Source organism: Rousettus aegyptiacus, unplaced genomic scaffold (genome assembly GCF_014176215.1).
Source record: "Rousettus aegyptiacus isolate mRouAeg1 unplaced genomic scaffold, mRouAeg1.p scaffold_m13_p_4, whole genome shotgun sequence".
Taxonomy (NCBI): domain Eukaryota; kingdom Metazoa; phylum Chordata; class Mammalia; order Chiroptera; family Pteropodidae; genus Rousettus; species Rousettus aegyptiacus.
The window spans coordinates 98,789,500-98,808,380 of record NW_023416307.1 but is presented as its reverse complement, the minus strand read 5'-3'; the positions used below and the strand labels follow the sequence as shown (position 1 = coordinate 98,808,380).

Below are 18,881 nucleotides of genomic sequence, written 5' to 3'. Positions count from 1 at the left end.
ATATCAGTTTCATACTGTAAGCTAAACTTCACACCTACCACCTCAGCAATCTTAAGTGAGACGGTTAAGATTAACACCTGTTTCTTTAAGACTTTCCTAAGACGTAATGGAGCCACATGTGTTGGTTTCTTTGCTCATGTCCCAGACTTGTATGATTTTCCTTTGGTTCAGTGGTCATGCATTTCATCGCAACCTAAAACCATCCAGATGATGGGAATATCATGTTGCTCATTTCACATGGGAAAGCCATGACCCACCCTCCTCTTGTTCAAGTTGCGTTAAATATAATTTCCATGGCCTATGCAAGTGGGAGCTCCACAGTCCTTATGTCAGCTGTCAAAGTTTAGCAATGCTATTTCCAAACATGGGCCATTAGGCAGCCAGCAGGCACTAGACAGCTGAATGCTGGCAAGAAAATGTCTCAGACACCTATAGCAGTCCAAACAGTGACTCATCCTGCTACTGCCAGGCAAAATATTGGAATAAATGGTATTTTTTCTAAGCAGGAAGAATTGTCAAAATGCTTATCACTTTATAAAATATAACAGATTGTGCCTATTCATGTTTTGAAATGTTCCAACCATTTACTAGCTGCTTTTTTTTTTTATGAGTTTAGTAATAGCTTTAAATTTTCCTTCTTTTTGATTCTTTCTAGGAGGCCTGGAGAACCCAGGAGTTTCCATGCTGTGCTGCCACCTAAACTCTGGATCCACCTTGCGGTGGTGGCCTGTGGCAATCGATTGGAGGAGACGCTGGTCATGCTTAAATCAGCCGTGCTTTTTAGCCACAGGAAGATGCAATTTCACATTTTCACAGAAGAATCTCTGAAGCCCGAATTTGATAAGCAGGTGAATTTGCAGAATTCATGGTATAATATTTACTAAGTACAACCAGACTGTATTTTGGGAAATGCATATTCTATTCACTAATGTATTTTGCTGTATACTCAACTGTGTGACTGTGAACCCTTGACTCTGAGCCTTAGTGTTCTCATCTCTAATATAGAGATAATTACATCTACCTTATAGAGGTATTGTGAGGATTAAATTAGATGATTTACTTAAAGTACTTGACCCAGAACTTAATCCTTCTTGGTATTATCAACATTGTTCTCACTTCGGAGATAGGTAGCTTATTTTTATCTATTTATATATATTTTGCGAATGATTTAATACATGCTCATTAAAATAAATTCAAACAGTACAGATGTTAAAACTAAAAGGTGGGAGTCCTTGCTACCCTTCAGGTGTCTTACCCAAGGAACTATCAGATTTCACAATTTTGAGTGATTCTTTTATATTTTTCCATATGTAGATGTGTGTGTTTATCTGTGTGAGAGCGTATATATGTGTAGATATATGTATATCTGTATACATATAGGCGTATACATAATACATAACTATATATTTGTGTACTGAGCTTAAAATATATTTCTTTTACAAAATCTGGATTATTCTCTATGTGTTATTCTGTAACTTGCTTTTCCTCACTTAAAACCATATCATCAGCATCATTCCAAGTCAGGATTCATACATTCTTACCTTATCCTTTTTGATGACTACATAATATCTTATTATGTAACTGGGTCATCATTTATTTAACTGTTCCTATATGGAGGGACGAATAATGATTTTTTTAACCACTACAGGAGGAAAGCTTTGGAAATGCCTCTTTTCCCCATCTATAATCAGGATGGGCTAGGTACATATGTTACTTTGCAGACCAAGCTTTGTTTTCCTTGAAAATCTTCTCTTGCAGTAAGTTCTTAAGTAATGGCAGAATAAGAACCTGTTTTGTTTTGTATCTACCAACTTGAGTCAACAGTGCTGCATTCCGCTACCAGGCTAGGCACAAATGAGAAATGCTGAAGAAGCATGTCGAGCAGAGAAAGGCTACTAACAGAAAGATAGAAAATGTGTTACATTTTCTAAAGAAAAAAAAATCACCTTGACATCTTCACCAAGAGAAGCCAGGGAAGCAAATAGTCTTGGGGTTTTGAAATTGATTGCAAAATGTCTTGAAAATGATTTGAGTCAGGGTAAGGGGAAAAGAAAAAGATTTAAATGCACATAGCTGCTCTGAAGCTGCAGTACAGGAAAATGATGAAGGGTTTATAATTTATAATTTACTCTTATTTAATCTTCACAACAACTCTTTGGAAAAGACAACAATCATGTTCCTATTTTACAAACTGACATCACTGAGGCTTAGAGAGTTTTGATGATTTGCTCATCAGGTGTCAGTTAAGATTACTGACTCAAACCTTCATAAACTTAACCACCATACTTTACTACCACCTGAACTAGGAGACAGAAAACCGAGATCCACTATTTACTTGCTGGATAATCTCAACAAGCCTTGTGGCTTTTTTGAGTTTCAGTTTTCCCATGTTCAACTTGAGGGCTAGCAGGATTAATAAAAGATGATACATCTAAAATCAGGACGGGCTAGGTCAGGCTGATGTAACAGCTCCCAAAAAGCTCAGAGACATTTCACATCCCTGCTGCCTGTCTTACACAAGTAGCAGGGTCTCTACCCACACAACCTCTTAGACATGGTACCAAAGTTGACAGACTATTCATGCTTATAGGCATACCTGCAGGAACTGTGGAGCCTCTATTGTTCTTGGAATGCCACTACAGGAAAGAGAGAGACTAGCAGATCATGATTGTGCTTTTTATTCCCTCAGCTTGACAATGACACAAGTCTTTTCTGCTCACATTGAATTATCCAGAAGTATTCACAAAGCCCACCCAACTCAAAGGGGGCTAAGAAGTACTCTATGTGTGGGGAAGGAGGAAACTGGTTATGGGCAAACATTAGGAATATCTTGTATAATATCCATTTGACAAGTACTTATTGAGTACCTACTGCATACTAGAAGCTGGGGCATGAAGATGGTGCAGAAGAAAAATGTAGACTTGGACTTTAACAAAAAAGATAAGAGGAAGGAAAGATGTGTGCATATAACCACACGTGTGGCAGATTGTATTTTCCAAAGAGGCTCCCAGTGGTTCCACCTCCTGTTATTCACACCCTTGTGTACTTTCCTCTTACACTGTCCCAGAGTTGATCTGTGTGATCAATAGCATAGGGAAGAAGTGATGCTATATCACTTCAAAATTAGGTTTAAAAAAAGCGCTGCATCTTACATCTTGTTCACATTCTCTTTCTTGGGTCACTTGCTCTGAGGCAAGCCATGTCAGAGAAGCCCTTGGAAAATACTATGTGTTAAGAAATGAAAGCCTCTTACCAACACTTATATGAGTGAACTTGGAGACATAGCCGTCAGCCCTATCTAGCCTTCAAATGTCTATCACCCCAGCTAACAGTTGAGCTGAAATCTCATGAGAAGCCCGGACAACCCAGCTCATAGATTCCCGACCCCAAGAAACTATATAAGAAAATAAATGTTTTTGGTTTTAAGCTATGAACTTTTGGGGTAATTTGTTTTAAGGCAATACTTAATACATATACATCTACATACATAATATGTATGTATGTGTAAACTAAGGTATTACGAATATAATGTTTGCGGCATCTGAGGCTAGATCATACAGCTTCTGCCTGGTTCTTTCTTGGGATACCTGCCCCTGGAAACTGGACACCATGCTATGATGAATCCCAAACAAGTCTGTATGGAGGGACCACACACAGAGGTCCACACAGAGAGGAAAATGTAGACTTTGACTTTAACAAAAAAGATAAGGGGAAGGTCCCCTTGAGGTCCCCGGCCAATAACTACCCTCACCCTCCAGACATGTGAGTGAATGAGCCTTCAGATGATTCCAGCCCCCAGCCTTCAAGGCTTCTAGCTAAGGTCCCAGACATTGTGAAACAGAGTCAAGCTTTCCTTTCTGGGCCTTGTCCAAATTCCTGATCCACGGAATCTATGAGCATAAAAATGGTTGTTTTATACTAGTAAGTTTTAAGGTAATTTGTTGTGAGCCATAGTTACTGGAACATTATAAATTAGGTACTAAATTGCGTGGGGGAAATCATTATAGTTACTTGTGAAGTTGTGCAATGTTTTGAATTGCCCTGATGACTTTACTCCTTTGATGGCTCATTTTTACTCAGGTCTTTGTTAGATCAGTGAAGCTCAACTAAGAAAAGAAATTATAATAGGTTGTTAAAGCTAGGCAGGGACTATGGTGTCACCCCTTCTTTTACACACTGGAATTATGGTGCCATTTTAGATTTAAAATATTGGCACTTAAATAAGTCACAGCCCCAATTTTTTTATCTATATCAAAGTGTGAGCAAAAAACTTATAGTAGATATAAAAAGAGGCAAATGATTCTTGATCTGCTTCTTGCAGAGTCCAATCGTGAGGCTGAATCAGATAATCTAATATTGTCTCATTGCACAAAGATTCTTTGGAACATTTCCTGTATGGTGGGCACTGTGTTAGCCTAAAGAAACCAACTAGCAGCAGGTGGGGGAATATCCAGAGTTTCTCATGATAACTTCCCAGGAAGTGCAGAGCCACATACCTCAGGATAAAAACAAAACGAAATGTTAATTGCCATCATGATTTCTCTACAAGTTGTGTTGTGGATGAGTTCTATGTAAATGGAATCTTTTAAAGCTGCTTAAGTACAATATTTCTGATGATATTTACCACCTACACTGCAGGTCTTTAGTATTTTAAAGTTTCAGCTGGTTGGTTAATTTACTAGACTGTCCAGGCAGCTCAGAATCAGACATGTGATTTAAGTTTGGCTAATATGTGCTCCTGCCTCAAACTCAGCATCAGGAAATAGTGGGACACAGAAGTGGGGATGGCCATCAATCCATTCTGGTGATAGGTGGAGGCAGTAAGGCAGCAACATCCTCATGCGGTCACTCGCTCCCCCCCCCCACCCCTGCCTCCGTGTGTGTGTGTGTGTGTGTGTGTGTGTGTGTGTGTGTGTGTGTAGCTCTACCATGGGAAGAAATGTCAACGGAATCTTCCAGTGGCTACAATCAATATACTATTTGTATATATGCATAGTAAAAAATGTAAATGGACTGAACATTGCAGTTAAAAGACAAAGATTGACAAAGATAAATAAACCCCTCTAGAAGATAGGATAGTAAAGGTCAAAGAGTCAAAGAAACCATTAGAGCTGGGACCTTCCTGTTCTCCCTCCAGAGCTGATTTTGGGCTGTTGTGCAGGGCACAAATGTAATGGCTATTCTGATTGGTTGTTACTGTTACACTTAATGTTTATGCCTAGTATCAGTTCTGATGTGTTCATGCATTTGTACTGATGTGGGTTCTGATTGGTCAGAGTCTTTCATAAGTGAGTTGTCAAATACTCTATCGCTCTTAGTCTTTTTCATTTTGAGATTTCTCTCCCAAATATCTATCTCAAAATTGTAAATTTAAAGTATTCTCAATAATGTTTTTTTCAAAAAATTTTGTGACTATATAAACAACATTGTACATTGAAACCCCTGCCTCCCCCATCTTGCAACAACACCCAAGGCATATTCAAGTATATCATCAGTGAGTTAGGTGCTCCTTGGTGAGAAGCACCAAGACTCACGCTGGTGGCAGCTGGTCTTGGTTTCTGGTGTGGCCTTTTGAGGCAACTATAAGCACAGCATCTGTAGATTGCTTGTTAAATCTTAACAGGTAGCCCTAGAGGAACAGAGGCTTGGGCTAAATTTGGCCTGAGCTGAAACACTCTCAGGACTCTGCCACTGGAAACCTACTACACAAATCTACACTAATAAAATTGGGAGACTTGGGAGCTTTGCTTAGTACATAGAAACAGACATGGACAGACAGTCAAAATGGGAAGACAAGAAAGCAGAAACTATATGAGAACAGAACAGAGATCCAGATATAACGGAGTCAAGTAATCTAACAGATGCACAGTTCAAAACACTGGTTATAAAGATGCTCAATGAACTTTTGGGAAGCATAAATAAAATCAACAAAGAGATTTTAAAAAACATAAAAATAGAAATGGGAATTATAAAAGGCAACCAGTCTGAAATGAAGAACACATTATCTGAGATGAGAAGTATATTAAATGGAATAAATAAAGGAATAAACAAAGTAAATAAAGAAAAGGATCAAATGCCCTATCTAGAGGATGGGAAAGCCAAAGACACACAATCAGAATGGCAAGAGATAAGATGCCAAGACTATAAAAATAATTTAAGGACCACATGGGACACTATTAAGGGCCCACATATCCATCTGATTGGTGTAACTGAAGAAAATCAAGATGTTGAACAGCTGTTTGAAGAAATAATGATGGAAAACTTCCCTAACCTGGTGAAGGAAATGGACATAAAACCCCAGGAAGCTCAGAGAATCCCAAAAGCCAGGGATCCAAAGAAGCCCACACCAAGACACATAGTAATTAAAATGCCCGAAGGTTAAATACAAAGAAGAACTATTAAAAGCAGCAAGAGAAAAACATAGTTACCTATAGGGGAACACCCATAAGACTGGCAGCTGATTTCTTCTGTCCTATGCAGGACAGAAGGGCTTGGCACAAAATATTTGATGTGATGAAGACCCAGGATCTACAACCAAAAATACTTTATCTAGCAAAGCTATCATTTAGAGTTGAAGGGCAGTTAAAGAGCTTCGTAGACAAAAATAAGCTAAAGGAATTTATCACCACCTAGCCAGTATTACAGGAAATGTTGGAGGGACTTCTTTAAGAAGAAAAATCATGTATCAAAAACAGGAATACAGAGTGGTAACAATTTCATCCTATTAATAAGTACTTTAAATGGAAAGAATTAAGGGCTCTAACCGAAAGATAGAGTGGGTAAAAGGATAGGAAAACAAGACCCCTACATGTGTTGCCAACAAGAGACTCACCTCAGATTAAAAGACACACAGACAAAAAGGAAGGGAATGGAAAAATTTATTGCTCTGATGGACCTAGAAGGTATTTAAGTCAGACAGTGAAAGATACACACTATATGATTTCACTTATATGCAGAATCTAAGGAATAAAAAGAACAAACTAATCAAAAACAGACTCACAAATATAATGGAAAATTTAGTGATGAACAAAGGGGAATGAGGACTAGGGGACTGGGAGAATTGGGTAAATGGTCAAAGAAGTACAAATTAATAGCTGATGGATGGTCACAGGGATGGGGAGCATGGCGTAGGGAATGCAATTAGCGTGAATACTTTGGCTAGGTGGAGGGTCAGTGGAGAGAGGGAGCAATTGGGGGGATCGTTTTACAAACTATATAGATGTCTAACCACTGTACTGTATACTTGAAACTAATTAAAATAAATAAGTGAAAATTAAAAATTTAAAAACAACTGAATATAGGCTGACTATACAATCCAACAATTCCACTCTTTGTTATTTACCCAAATGAACTGAAAAAAAATGTCTACACAAAAGCTTGCACATGATAGTTTAAGTAGGTTTATTTGGAATCGACTAAAACTGGAAGCAACCAAGATGTCCTTCAATAGGTAAATGGATAAACTAACTGATATATACACACAATGGAATAAATTGATATATCCGTACAATGGATTATTACTCAGTGATAAAATAAACAAGCTAAGTAAAAGAAGCCAATCTGAAAAAGCTATATACTATATGATTCCACCTACATAACATTCTGAAAAAGGCAATACCAAGTGACAGTAAAAGATCAGTGGTTGCCAGGAGTTTGGGGGGGGGGGCGCAAGGGGTTGGATGAATGAATAAATGTAACAGGGGATTTTTAGGGTAGTGAAAATATTCTGTATGATATTGTAATGATAAGACATCATGCGTTTGTTAAAATGCACAAAATTGTACAACACAAAGAATGAGCTCTAATGTAAACTGTGGACTTTACTTAATAATGTATCAATAATGGTTCATCAATTGTAACAAATATACCATACTAATGCAAGATGTTAAAAACAGGGGAAACTGGGAGGGGGAGAGGAAGGTAAGGAGATATATGAGAACTCTGTACTTCCTCCTGCTCAATTTTTCTGTAAGCATAAAGCTCTAAAAAATGTCTATTAATTAAAATAATCTTATTATAAAACTAATATATGCAAAGCAAGTAAAAGCTCTAAAGAATACAGAAGTATAAACTTGGAAAATGAAACCACCAGCACCATTGATGAGCACTTTTAACATTTTGATGTACACCTGTTTAGAGTTTTCTCTACATAGAAAATATAGATGCATATGTTTTTCCCTATTAGACAAGCATATTATAAATTTTTTTCACTTTGTTTTTTATAAATCCTACCTATACATTATAACCATTTTTCCACATTAACACATATAGATCTACTTTATTTTAACTATATAGTAGTCCATTGTATATTTCTATCATAATAAATTTTCCCCATTTCTTATTATTGGGCATATAATTTGTTCCCAGTTTTTTGAATTACGAAATAGGTTTTGGCGAAAGTCCTGTATCTGTGTCTTTTGAGGTTTTTGTTTCCAAATTTTCTTCTTGGAAGTTTGTTCAAATTTATACTCCCCTTACAGTGTTTGTGTGTTTCCTATCACCCTTGCCACCTCTGGATATTATTTTTCAGTCCTGGCAATGGTCTTTCCTTTAGTGAGTATTGATAGTGATGATGAAGTTAGATTTTCTATATAAGTTGTATGAACAAATTCCACTTTACCATTCAGAAGCTTTAGGTATTTTCCATTTTTACGGAGTCTAATCATCCTCCCCTTTCCATTCGTATTTTTCAGTTACGACAATGGCCTGATTCATATACAAAGAAGTTCGAGCACAGAATCTACCCCATCACATTTTCTGTTGGAAACCCTCAGGAATGGAAGAAGTTATTCAAACCCTGTGCTGCCCAGAGACTCTTTCTTCCGGTAGGATCACCTGCTTTGAATAATGTGTTGGCTGGGAGAGAATTGCTCCTGGCAATGTGGTGAAATTAACTGGGGTATATTTAGAGATATTTTACTTACAGATAAAAATATGTTTCTCTTGGATTCTGTAGTTGATGCTCTTAGTCTTCAGGGTGTAGAGAGGGGTTTCCTTGTGTTTCAAAGGTTGTCTTTCTCAAAGATTTGAGGGACTGAGAGCATCCAAAGTATATTTTGGACTATGGGTTTTTGTGACTATGGCTCCACCATTTACTTGCTGTATAAACCTCAGAAAATTCCCCAATTTCTATACACCTCAGTTTCCTCCATCAGCTGGTCACAGTGTTGGCCCTCCATAAATATTATCTTTGATAATTACTGTTTCTCTTTTAACAATAACTATTACTAGATGTAGCCATGCTAGGGGATAATTCACAGAAGATCCAGAGTTCTAGTTCAGTCTTTCAATTTTGATTTATTTATTTTTTTTACAGTAGAAAAGTTTTATTAGAAAGGAAAGTACTTCCAGATGTGGAAGTGGGCCTGAGCAAAAGAAGCGTGACTCAAAAGCCAGAATTTTTAATTGAATGTTTTGATTTCATTTTTTAAAATTCCAAGTAGAAAAATTGCTAAACATATATCAAAACTGAGGATTTCATTGAGCCATGATGCCAACTTTGAATTGTAACCTTAACGTTTGTGAGGGATTCATGTCTTCAGCAAGCATTTTTTGGATACCCATTAGGTGCTATGTTCTGGCTTAGTGATGGTGATATGGCAGTGAACAAGACAGCCATGATCTTACCCCCTTGGAGTTTGAGTCCAGCAGGACATTAAACATGGAAATGTGATCCATGCTGAGGTGGAGAACAGACTTTTGGATGAAATATGGTGTTCTACTCTGGTCTAGGAGAGATTGTAGAAAGTTCTCTTGAGGCATGCTAAGACATGAAGGGGAAGTGGGGATTACTAAGTGACAAGGGCCTGGATACTAATAATACTAATACTAATACTAATATTTATAATAATAATAATAATAATAATAAAAGGTTCCAGACAGACAGAATAATATGTACAAAGTCCCTGAGTTGGGAAGAAGTATATTTTGGAAAATAAAAATATAGTAACCTGAGAATAGAGTGAGGTGGGATTGAAGAGGTCAGCACAGGCTGGAACTTTCTTGTTGTAGAAGACTTGTTGGAATGTCTGTTCTTTGTGTTAAGAGCTATAAGAAGCTTTTGACTGATTGCTAGTACGGAAGTGGAATGATCTGATTTGTGTGTTAAAAGGGACACAGTGGGGATTTCCTGTCAAAATGGCAAAGTAGGTAAACACTCTGCTTAATATCTCTCATGATCACATCAAAATTAAACTAAACTACAAAACAGGCATCATGGAGAATCACCTAAAGTCTAGCCAAACAGAAGTCCTACACTAAAGATATACAAAAGAAGTCACCCCAGGTGCAAACTCCAAAGGGACTGGTCCTACACCCACATGTGGTGGTTAAAACTTGGGAGGGATATCTTGACTGGGAAAGTACCCCCTGAAGAACAAGGGGTCACAGTCCCATACTAGGCTCCCCAGCCCAGGGTTCAAGTACCGGGAGGAGAAGTCCCCCAATTTTGATTGTGAAAACCAGTGGAGATTGTGGCTGAGCAAGATGAGGGCAGCTAGAATCTCAGGTTTTTCTCTTATAGGGGCCTCACACATGGACTTGCTCACTGACAGACTTACTCTAAGCTCCAGCACTGGGAGCTTAAAAGGTGCTAGAGACATACAGGGAGGAACTGAATTGTCTGGCTTCAGAGCGAGGGCTGGCGGAGCAGCTTTCTTCCAGTTAAAAGTGTTGGTAGAATCCATTGTTTCTTTGTTGAACTTTCCCCTCTTTCAGGATGCAGAGCCAGGTGGTCACCGTATCTGAGTCTCCATCAACCTGGCTAGCACCATTTGCCCTTCCTTGGTGATTCCCTGAGACCCTGCACCCACCCACCTTAAAAGCCCACAAAAGCCACTTCCAGTGGCTTTTCCATACAAGTGGCCTATTTTGGCTGATGCTGAGGGCTTTTCTAAAATCTCTCAAATTTTCACAAAACCCAAACAAGCAGAACCTGTCCTCAGAGTGCCCCATGCCTCTTGATGAGGAACCCTAAGCATGGCACTAGCAGCAGCTGGCTTTAGTTAGTATCTTGGCCTCTAAAGTCATTTCTAAGTCCGGAATAAGTGACAGCCATCTATGGATGGCTTGGTGGCTCATGCCAGGTGTCCTCAGGGCCAGCACACCCAGTGACCAGCTTTGAACCATGCAACAGTACCACCTGGGGCCACATCTAAGGACAACACATCCAAAAGGCAGACAGGGCAGGCACCAGAGCCCTGCTAAAGCAAATCCTGCTTTGTAGGGTTAGCCCCTATATAACAACTTCTCCACTGTAGTTACTGGCCAGAACTTGTGAATGATCAGCTGTGGGTCAGTCCCTCCTCTTCATGTGCAAATAGCAACCAAAGCTCAACTACAATAGGAGGACACATACAACACGTACAAAGGACACGTCAAGCACCTAGCTCAGGTAACCAGGAAGACCATGCCACTGGGCCCCATACAACACTTATTACATACAGCCACTCTACTAAAACCAGGAGACATAGCTGCCCTGCCTAATACACACACACACAAAAAAGCAGGGAGGCAGCTAAAATGGAGAGACAAAGAAATATATCCCAAATGAAAGAACAGAATAAACTCCAGAAAAAAAGAACTAAATAAAATGAAGACAAGGAGTCTACTAGATGCGGAGTTCAAAACATGGATTATAAGGATATTCATTGAACTTAGGAGAAGAGATGAACTCAGTGAGAACTTTAACAAAGAGATAGAAAACATAAAAGTGGTGATAGAAAACATAAAAAAAGAACCAGTCAGAAATGAAGACTACATTAGAGGGAATCAATTGTAGATTGGATGAAGCAGAGGTTCAAATCAGATTTAGAAGATAAGGTAACAGAAAACATCCAATAAGAATGGTCACAAGAAAAAAACAATACCAAAAAATAAGGATAGTTTAAAGGTCCTCTTGGACATATCAAGCATTCCAATATTTGCATCATAGGGGTACCAGACGGAGAAGAGAGAGCACAAGGAATTGAAAACCTATTTGAAGACATAATGATGGAAAACTTCTCTAACCTGGTGAGGGAAATATGCTTAAGCCCAGGAAGCATAGAGAGTTCTAAAAAAGATGAACCCAAGGAAACCCACACCAAGACGCATCATAATTAAAATGCCAAAGTTTAAAGACAAAGAGAGAATCTTAAAGCAGAAAGAGTAAAGCATCTAGTTACCTACTAGGGAGCCCCAATAAGGTCAGCTGATTTTTCAACAGAAACTTTGCAGACCAGAAGGGATTGGCACAAAATATTCAAAGTGGAGAAAAGCAAGGACCCACACCCGAGATTACTCTACCTAGCAAGACTATCATCTAGAATCGAAGGACAGGTAAAGAGCTTTCCAGACAAGAACAAGCTAAAGGAGTTCATCACTACCAAACATGTATTATAAGCAATGTTAGAGTGACTTTAGGAAGGAGAAAGAGGATAAGGAGAAAGAAGATAAAAAATATGAATAGCAAAGTGTCAATAACTACATATCTATCAATAATTACTTTAAATGTAAATGGATTAAATGCTACACTCAAAAGGCAGGGTACTGCCATGAATATTGGATCGCATAGATCTTTATGAATTATTGTTTTGGTTTTCTTTGGATAAATACCCAGAAGTGCAATTGCTGGGTCAAAAGGTATCTCTATTTTTTAATTTTTTGAGGAACCTCCATACCGTTTTCCATAGCAGCTGTACCAAGTTACAATTCCACCAACAATGTATGAGGGTTCCTTTTTCTCTGAATCTTCACCAACACTTGCTGTTTTTCAATTTATTGATGATAAGTATTCTGATAGGTGTGAGGTGATATCCCATTGTGATTTTAATTTGCATTTCTCTGATGATTAGCAATCTTGAGCATCTTTTCATATGTCTGTTAGCCATCTGTATTTCCTCTTTGGAGAAGTATCACAATTTACAATAGCCAAGATATGGAAGCAACCTAAATGCACATCAACAGACAATTGAATAAAGAAATTATGGTTTATATATACAATGGAATATCACTCAGCCATTTAAAAAAATGAAATCCTACCATTTGCAATGACATGGATGAACCTAGAGGTTATAATGCTGAGCGAAATAAGTTAGACACAGAAAGATACCATGTGATTTCACTTAAATGTGGTATCTAAGGAAGAAACAGAACAAACTAATCAAAAACAGACTCACAAATATAGTGGACAATTTGGTGACAGACAGAGGGGAGGGGGGTTGGGAGGCTGGGAGAATGGGGTGAAGGGTTAAAGAAGTACAAATTAGTAGTTGATAATTGGGCAGAGGGAGCATGGCAGAGGGAATGCAGTTAGCATTACTATGATGACTAAGTGGAGGGCCGGGGTAGGGAGGGAGCAATTGGGGGGATTGTTTTATGAACAGATGTCAAACCAATGTACTGTATACTTGAAACTAATTTAAATAAATAAATTTATTTTTTTTTTTAAAAAAGACAAGATTGCTGAATGGATAAGAAATCAAGACCCTTGCATACGCTGCCTACAAGAGACTCACTGCAGATCAAAAGACACACACAGAAAGTAAAGGGATGGAAAAAGATACTTTATGAAAATGGAAACAACAACAGCAAAAGCTGGGGTAGCTATACTACCAGACAAAATAGACTTTAAAACAAAGGCTATAACAAGAGACAAAGAAGGACCCAGTAATCCTACTTCTTTGTATTTTTCTATACAAACTCAAAACACTACTTTGAAGGGACATGCGAGTCCATATGTTCATCGCAGCATTATTTACAATAGCCAAGATATGGAGGCAACCTGAGTGTCCATTGGCAGATGAATGAATAAAGAAGAGGTGGTACTTATATACAATGGAATATTACTCAGCCATAAAAAAAGAACGAAATCTTGTCATCTGCAACAACATGGATACACCTAGAGAGTATTGTGCTGAGTGGAGTAAGACAGAGAAAGACAAATGCCACATGATTTCACTTACATGTAGAATCTAAAGAACAAAACAAACAAACAAAACAGAAACAAACTCACAGATAGAGAGAACATTTTGAGGACTGCCAGATGGGATGGGTGGGGAGATGCATATGGGGAGGGGATTAAGAAGTACAAATTGGCATTACATAATAGTCATGGGGATGTAAATTATAAGGAATATTGTCAACAATGTTGTAATAACTACATATGGTGTCAGATGGGTACTAGATTTGTCAGCATAATCACTTTGTAAATTATATAAATGTCTAATCACTATGTTGTACACCTAAAACTAATATAATATTGTATGCCAACTCTATTTTATGCAACTTTATTTTTTAAAAAAGGATAGAAAGAGGCAAATGATTGGCAAAAAGTTGCACTTAACAAATTAGAAATTTCTGTTGAGTATTGTAACCTATTTTTTTATTATACTAGCAAATCAGAATGTTTGGGGGAAGAAAATAAAGTACCACAGACTGGATGGCTTAAAATAACAGAAAAAAATGAATAAAATAAAGTGGACACACTACTTGATTGCAGAGTGGACAGTGGAATTGCAGAGGCCGACTCATGATGACTTGGACTTTGCCTGATGCCTTAGAAATGGATTCAGAATCTGCTTCAGAAATAGAATTTACCAGTTCTCCTGATTGGCTGGTTTAAGAGTTTAAGAGAAGTGAGATGATAATGATTCCACCTAGGTTTCTGATCTGAACAACTATTAAGTTGGATCTCTTAAAATTGCCAATGTCATCTATTTGTGACCTACAAATAAAAGGCAGTTTCTTATGATTCAACCTATTAAATGGATGGTGGTGCTATTTAGAGATGGGAAATATGGAAAGAAGATCTGTTTTGGCAAGAGGGGTGATGAGTTTAATGTGAGTCACATTTTGATTTTGAGGGTTCTGGGAGACATTCACACAGGCAAGTCTTAGCATCAATTGGTCTGACATCCTAAGTGGAAGGTGACACTTTCAGCATTTCCTACACAGAATCTGTGAGAAGAATAAGGCCTGGATGTACTACTGTTGGTGCTAATTTGCTGCACAGACTTGCTCATTCATTAAATGACCTATTTTCCACATGCTACAGACCTTTTTATATGTTGTGAGATGGGATGAGATTAATTGCATAAAAATGGGGGAGAGAAAAACGACCTCGAATTGGCACTAAAATCTCTAGGTTAGTGATTTTAAAACTTATTACCATTTGAAAAGATGAGAGAAAAAATGTCAGGTTTCTTCTTATCTCCATTTTAGGGGGAGAAAGTCAGTATTATATAGTTCAAGTTACTGTTACAAAGTTGTCTCCCCAACCTATCCAAAAATATATTAGTAACACATTTGAATTTTCCCTGACCTGGAATTGTGACTTCATTGCCATTATTAAAAAAAAATAAACCAACACATGATAGTTTTTATTAACCCCAGCTAAGTAAGTATTCCATTTTGAATGGCAAATGATATCAGCATTACTTATCTGCTTTTGATAATGGAAACTGTCATTCCTTAAAAATAATAGAGAGACTGTAATTGACAGGATGTTTACCTTCTCTGAGTCATATGTCTTAACAGTAGATTATGAAAATGTCATTTTGGAGTATCAGTGAGTATTGATTGATTCTCAAGTATTGATTCTAAGGTAATTTAAAATAAAGTTTAGATGATGTTTTTCTTGAAATTCATTTCTATATAACCAAATCAGGCACCAGAGAGAAGATGGAAGTCCTAAAATGTAAACATGCTATCAGGTGGTTGGTCAATTGACTGAGAAACAGTCTCACCCATTTTTTGAGGGTGTCTCATCTACCTCAAACCTGTAGAAGAAACCCTTCCTCAGAAAGGTAAGATTTTACTATGAGTAAAATGAATCAGAGCACAAGTCTTTGCAACTAATCCTATTAGATTCTCAAGTACAATTTTTTTTTTTTTTTTTGAAATTTACATCCGAGCAATTCAAGGTTTATGAAATCCTAAAAATCAGTGGACATTTACTTTTCTACTTCTGCAAATAATGGTCTAAGAGCAGGACCATTATTAGTGCACACTAAACTTCAGATGGCTTAAGTTCTCTCAGCTGCACATTGCTTTCAGGTAATTCAGAAGCTTAAGGTATTTAAAACAATATGCCAATTACAAATAAATCAAAATTATTCATTAAAATTGGTTCTGGAGGACTTTTCACTTTTCCCTTAGTAAAGGAAATAATTGACTTTCATGAATTCACATCACCTTTCCTTCATTTAATAGAAATCAGTGAGAGTTTATAATGGATCTATACATTTGTTATACACTGTGGTTGTTTGATTACAAAGACCTGTGCCCTCAATAATGTACTTTACTGGGGATTCTAGAGCTTTATAAATTTGACAGAAAAATCTGGATTGCAGAATCTTCAGCTACATTATTGTCATATGGCACCCAATATGGTAATATGAATTAAGTTAAGACACTATATAGTCCTTACACAGTAAGAAAAGTTTTTTAAAATTAATTGATTGATTGATTGATTTTATGGTGACAAGGGTTAATAAAATCCAATAAGTTTCAGCTGTACACTTTAACAATAAGGCATATGTATATGTATTTACACTGTGTGTTCACCTCCCTTAGTTAGATTTCTTTCTGTCACCATATAGTTGACCCCATTTACCCCATCTACCTCCCCCTTCTCCCCACTCCCTACCCTATAGTAACCACTAGAATATTGTCAATGTCCATGAGTCTCTGTTTGTTTGTCCTGTTTCTTTGATGCTTTTAGGTTTATATCCCACACATAAGTGATATCATGTGATTTTCAACGTTTTCAGTCTGGCTTATTTCTCTTAGCATGATTATCTCGAGGTCCGTCCAGGTTGTCACAAGTGGCAGTATTTCATCTCTTCTTATGGCTGAGTAATAGTCCATGGTATCTATGTACCATAGCTTCTCTAACTGATCATCAATCATAGGACACTTCAGTTTCTTCCATGTCCTGGCCACTGAAAATAATGCTGCTATGAACATTGGTATGTAAATATCTTTTCTGACATGAGTTTTCAAATCTTTGGCGTAAATACCCAGTACAGGGATTGCTGGATCATATGGTAGATCAATTCTTAGTCTTTTGAGGAATGTCCATACTCTTTTCCATAGTGGCTGTACCAATTTACAGTTCCCCCAGCAGCATGTGAGGATTCCTATTTCTCTGCATCCTCTGCAACATTTGTTATTCTTTGTCATGTTGATTATAGCTATTCTAACAGTGTAATATGGTATCTTACTATGGTTTTGATTTGCATTTCCCTAATAGCAAGCGATGTTGAGCATCTTTTCATGTTTTTTGGCCATTTGTATGTCCTCTAGGCAGAAGTGCCTGTTCAGGTCTTCCGCCCATTTTTTGATTGGAACATTTGTTTTTTTGTTGTTATTGAGTTATATGAGTTTTTGTATATTTTGGATGAGGTGTTACTTGCAAATATATTTTCCCATTCAGATGGTTCTCTACCTTGTTGACGATTTCTTTTTCTGAGCAGAAATTGTTTAGTTTGATGTAGTCTCATTCATTTATTTTTGCTTTTACTTGCCTTGCCTTTGAGATCAGCTTCATAGGTCCTTGGTCCTTGAGTTAAGTTCCTATGTTTTTCTCTTTGCATTTTATTGTTTCAGGTCTTATATTCAGGTCTTTAATCCATTTTGAGTTAATTTTGGTGTGTAGTGATAGACAACAGTCTAGTTTCATTCTTTTGCAGGTGGCTTTCCAGTTTTCCCAGTACCATTTATTGAAGAGGCTTTCCTTTCTCCACTGTATGTTTTTGGCTTTTTTGTTGAAAACTACTTGTCCATATGAATATGGATTTACTTCTGGACTCTCGATTCTGTTCCACTGGTCCATGTGTCTGTTTTGCTGCCCATACCATACCATTTTGATTACTGTCATTTTGTAGTATAATTTGAAGTTGGGCAGAATGATGCCTCCAGCCTCGTTCTTTTTTCTCAAGATGGCTTTTGCAATTTGGGGTCTTCTCTGCTCCCATACAAATTTGATGATTTTTTGGTTCTATTTCTTTAAAAAATGCCTATGGGATTTTGATGGGGATTGTATTAAATCTCTATAATGCTTCAGGGAATATGGTCATTTTAACTATGTTGATTCTTCCAATCCAAGAACATGGGATATCTTTTCATTTCTTTGTATCTTCTTTGATTTCTTTTACTAGGGTCTTGTAGTTTTCATTATATAGGTCCTTCACATGTTTTGTTAAATTTATTCCTAGGTATTTTATTCTTTCTGTTGCAATTACAAAAGGAATTATTTTTTCCACTTTTTTTTTTTTGGCATTTTATTATTAGAGTATAGGAACGTTATGAGATTTTGAACGTTGAGTTTGTAACCAGAGGCCTTACTGTATTTGCTTATAGTTTCTAGTAGTGTTCTTGTGATATCTTTAGGATTTTCTATATAGAGAATCATGTCATGTGCAAATAGTGACAGTTTGACTTCTTCGTTTCCTATTTGGATGCCTTTTATATCTTTCTCTTGCTTGATTGCACTCACTAGGACCTCCAATGTTCTATTGAATAACAGTGGTGAAGTGGACAGCCTTGCCTTGTTCTTGATCTTAGAGGGAAGGTTTTTAGTTTTTCACCATTAAGTGTAATGTTGGCTGAGGCTTTGTCATAGATGACCTTTATTATGGTTAGGTACTTTCCTTCTATACCAATTTTGTTAAGTGTTTTGATCATAAATTGATGCTATATCTGGTCAAAGGCTTTTTATGCATTTATTGACATGATTATATGATTCTTATTTTTTAATTTGTTTATGTGGTGTATCACATTAATTCATTTGCATATGTGGAGACATCCCTGTGCTTCTGGGATGAAGCCCTCTTGATCAAGATGTATAAACCTTTTACTATGTTGCTGTATTCTGTTCACAGTATCTTATTTAGGATTTT

General features: G+C 37.2%; 1 protein-coding gene across 2 annotated transcripts in view; it reads left to right on the top strand.

Moving 5' to 3' along the window:
- The window catches only part of GXYLT2 (glucoside xylosyltransferase 2), a 97,643-nt gene that overhangs the window by 34,952 nt on the left and 43,810 nt on the right, over positions 1 to 18,881 (top strand). For both annotated transcript variants that reach the window (XM_016148036.2, XM_036219357.1), the window contains exons 2-3: positions 656 to 848; positions 8,694 to 8,825. In XM_016148036.2, the coding sequence (XP_016003522.2) occupies positions 656 to 848; positions 8,694 to 8,825 (325 nt within the window). The remainder of the gene's footprint in view (positions 1 to 655; positions 849 to 8,693; positions 8,826 to 18,881) is intronic.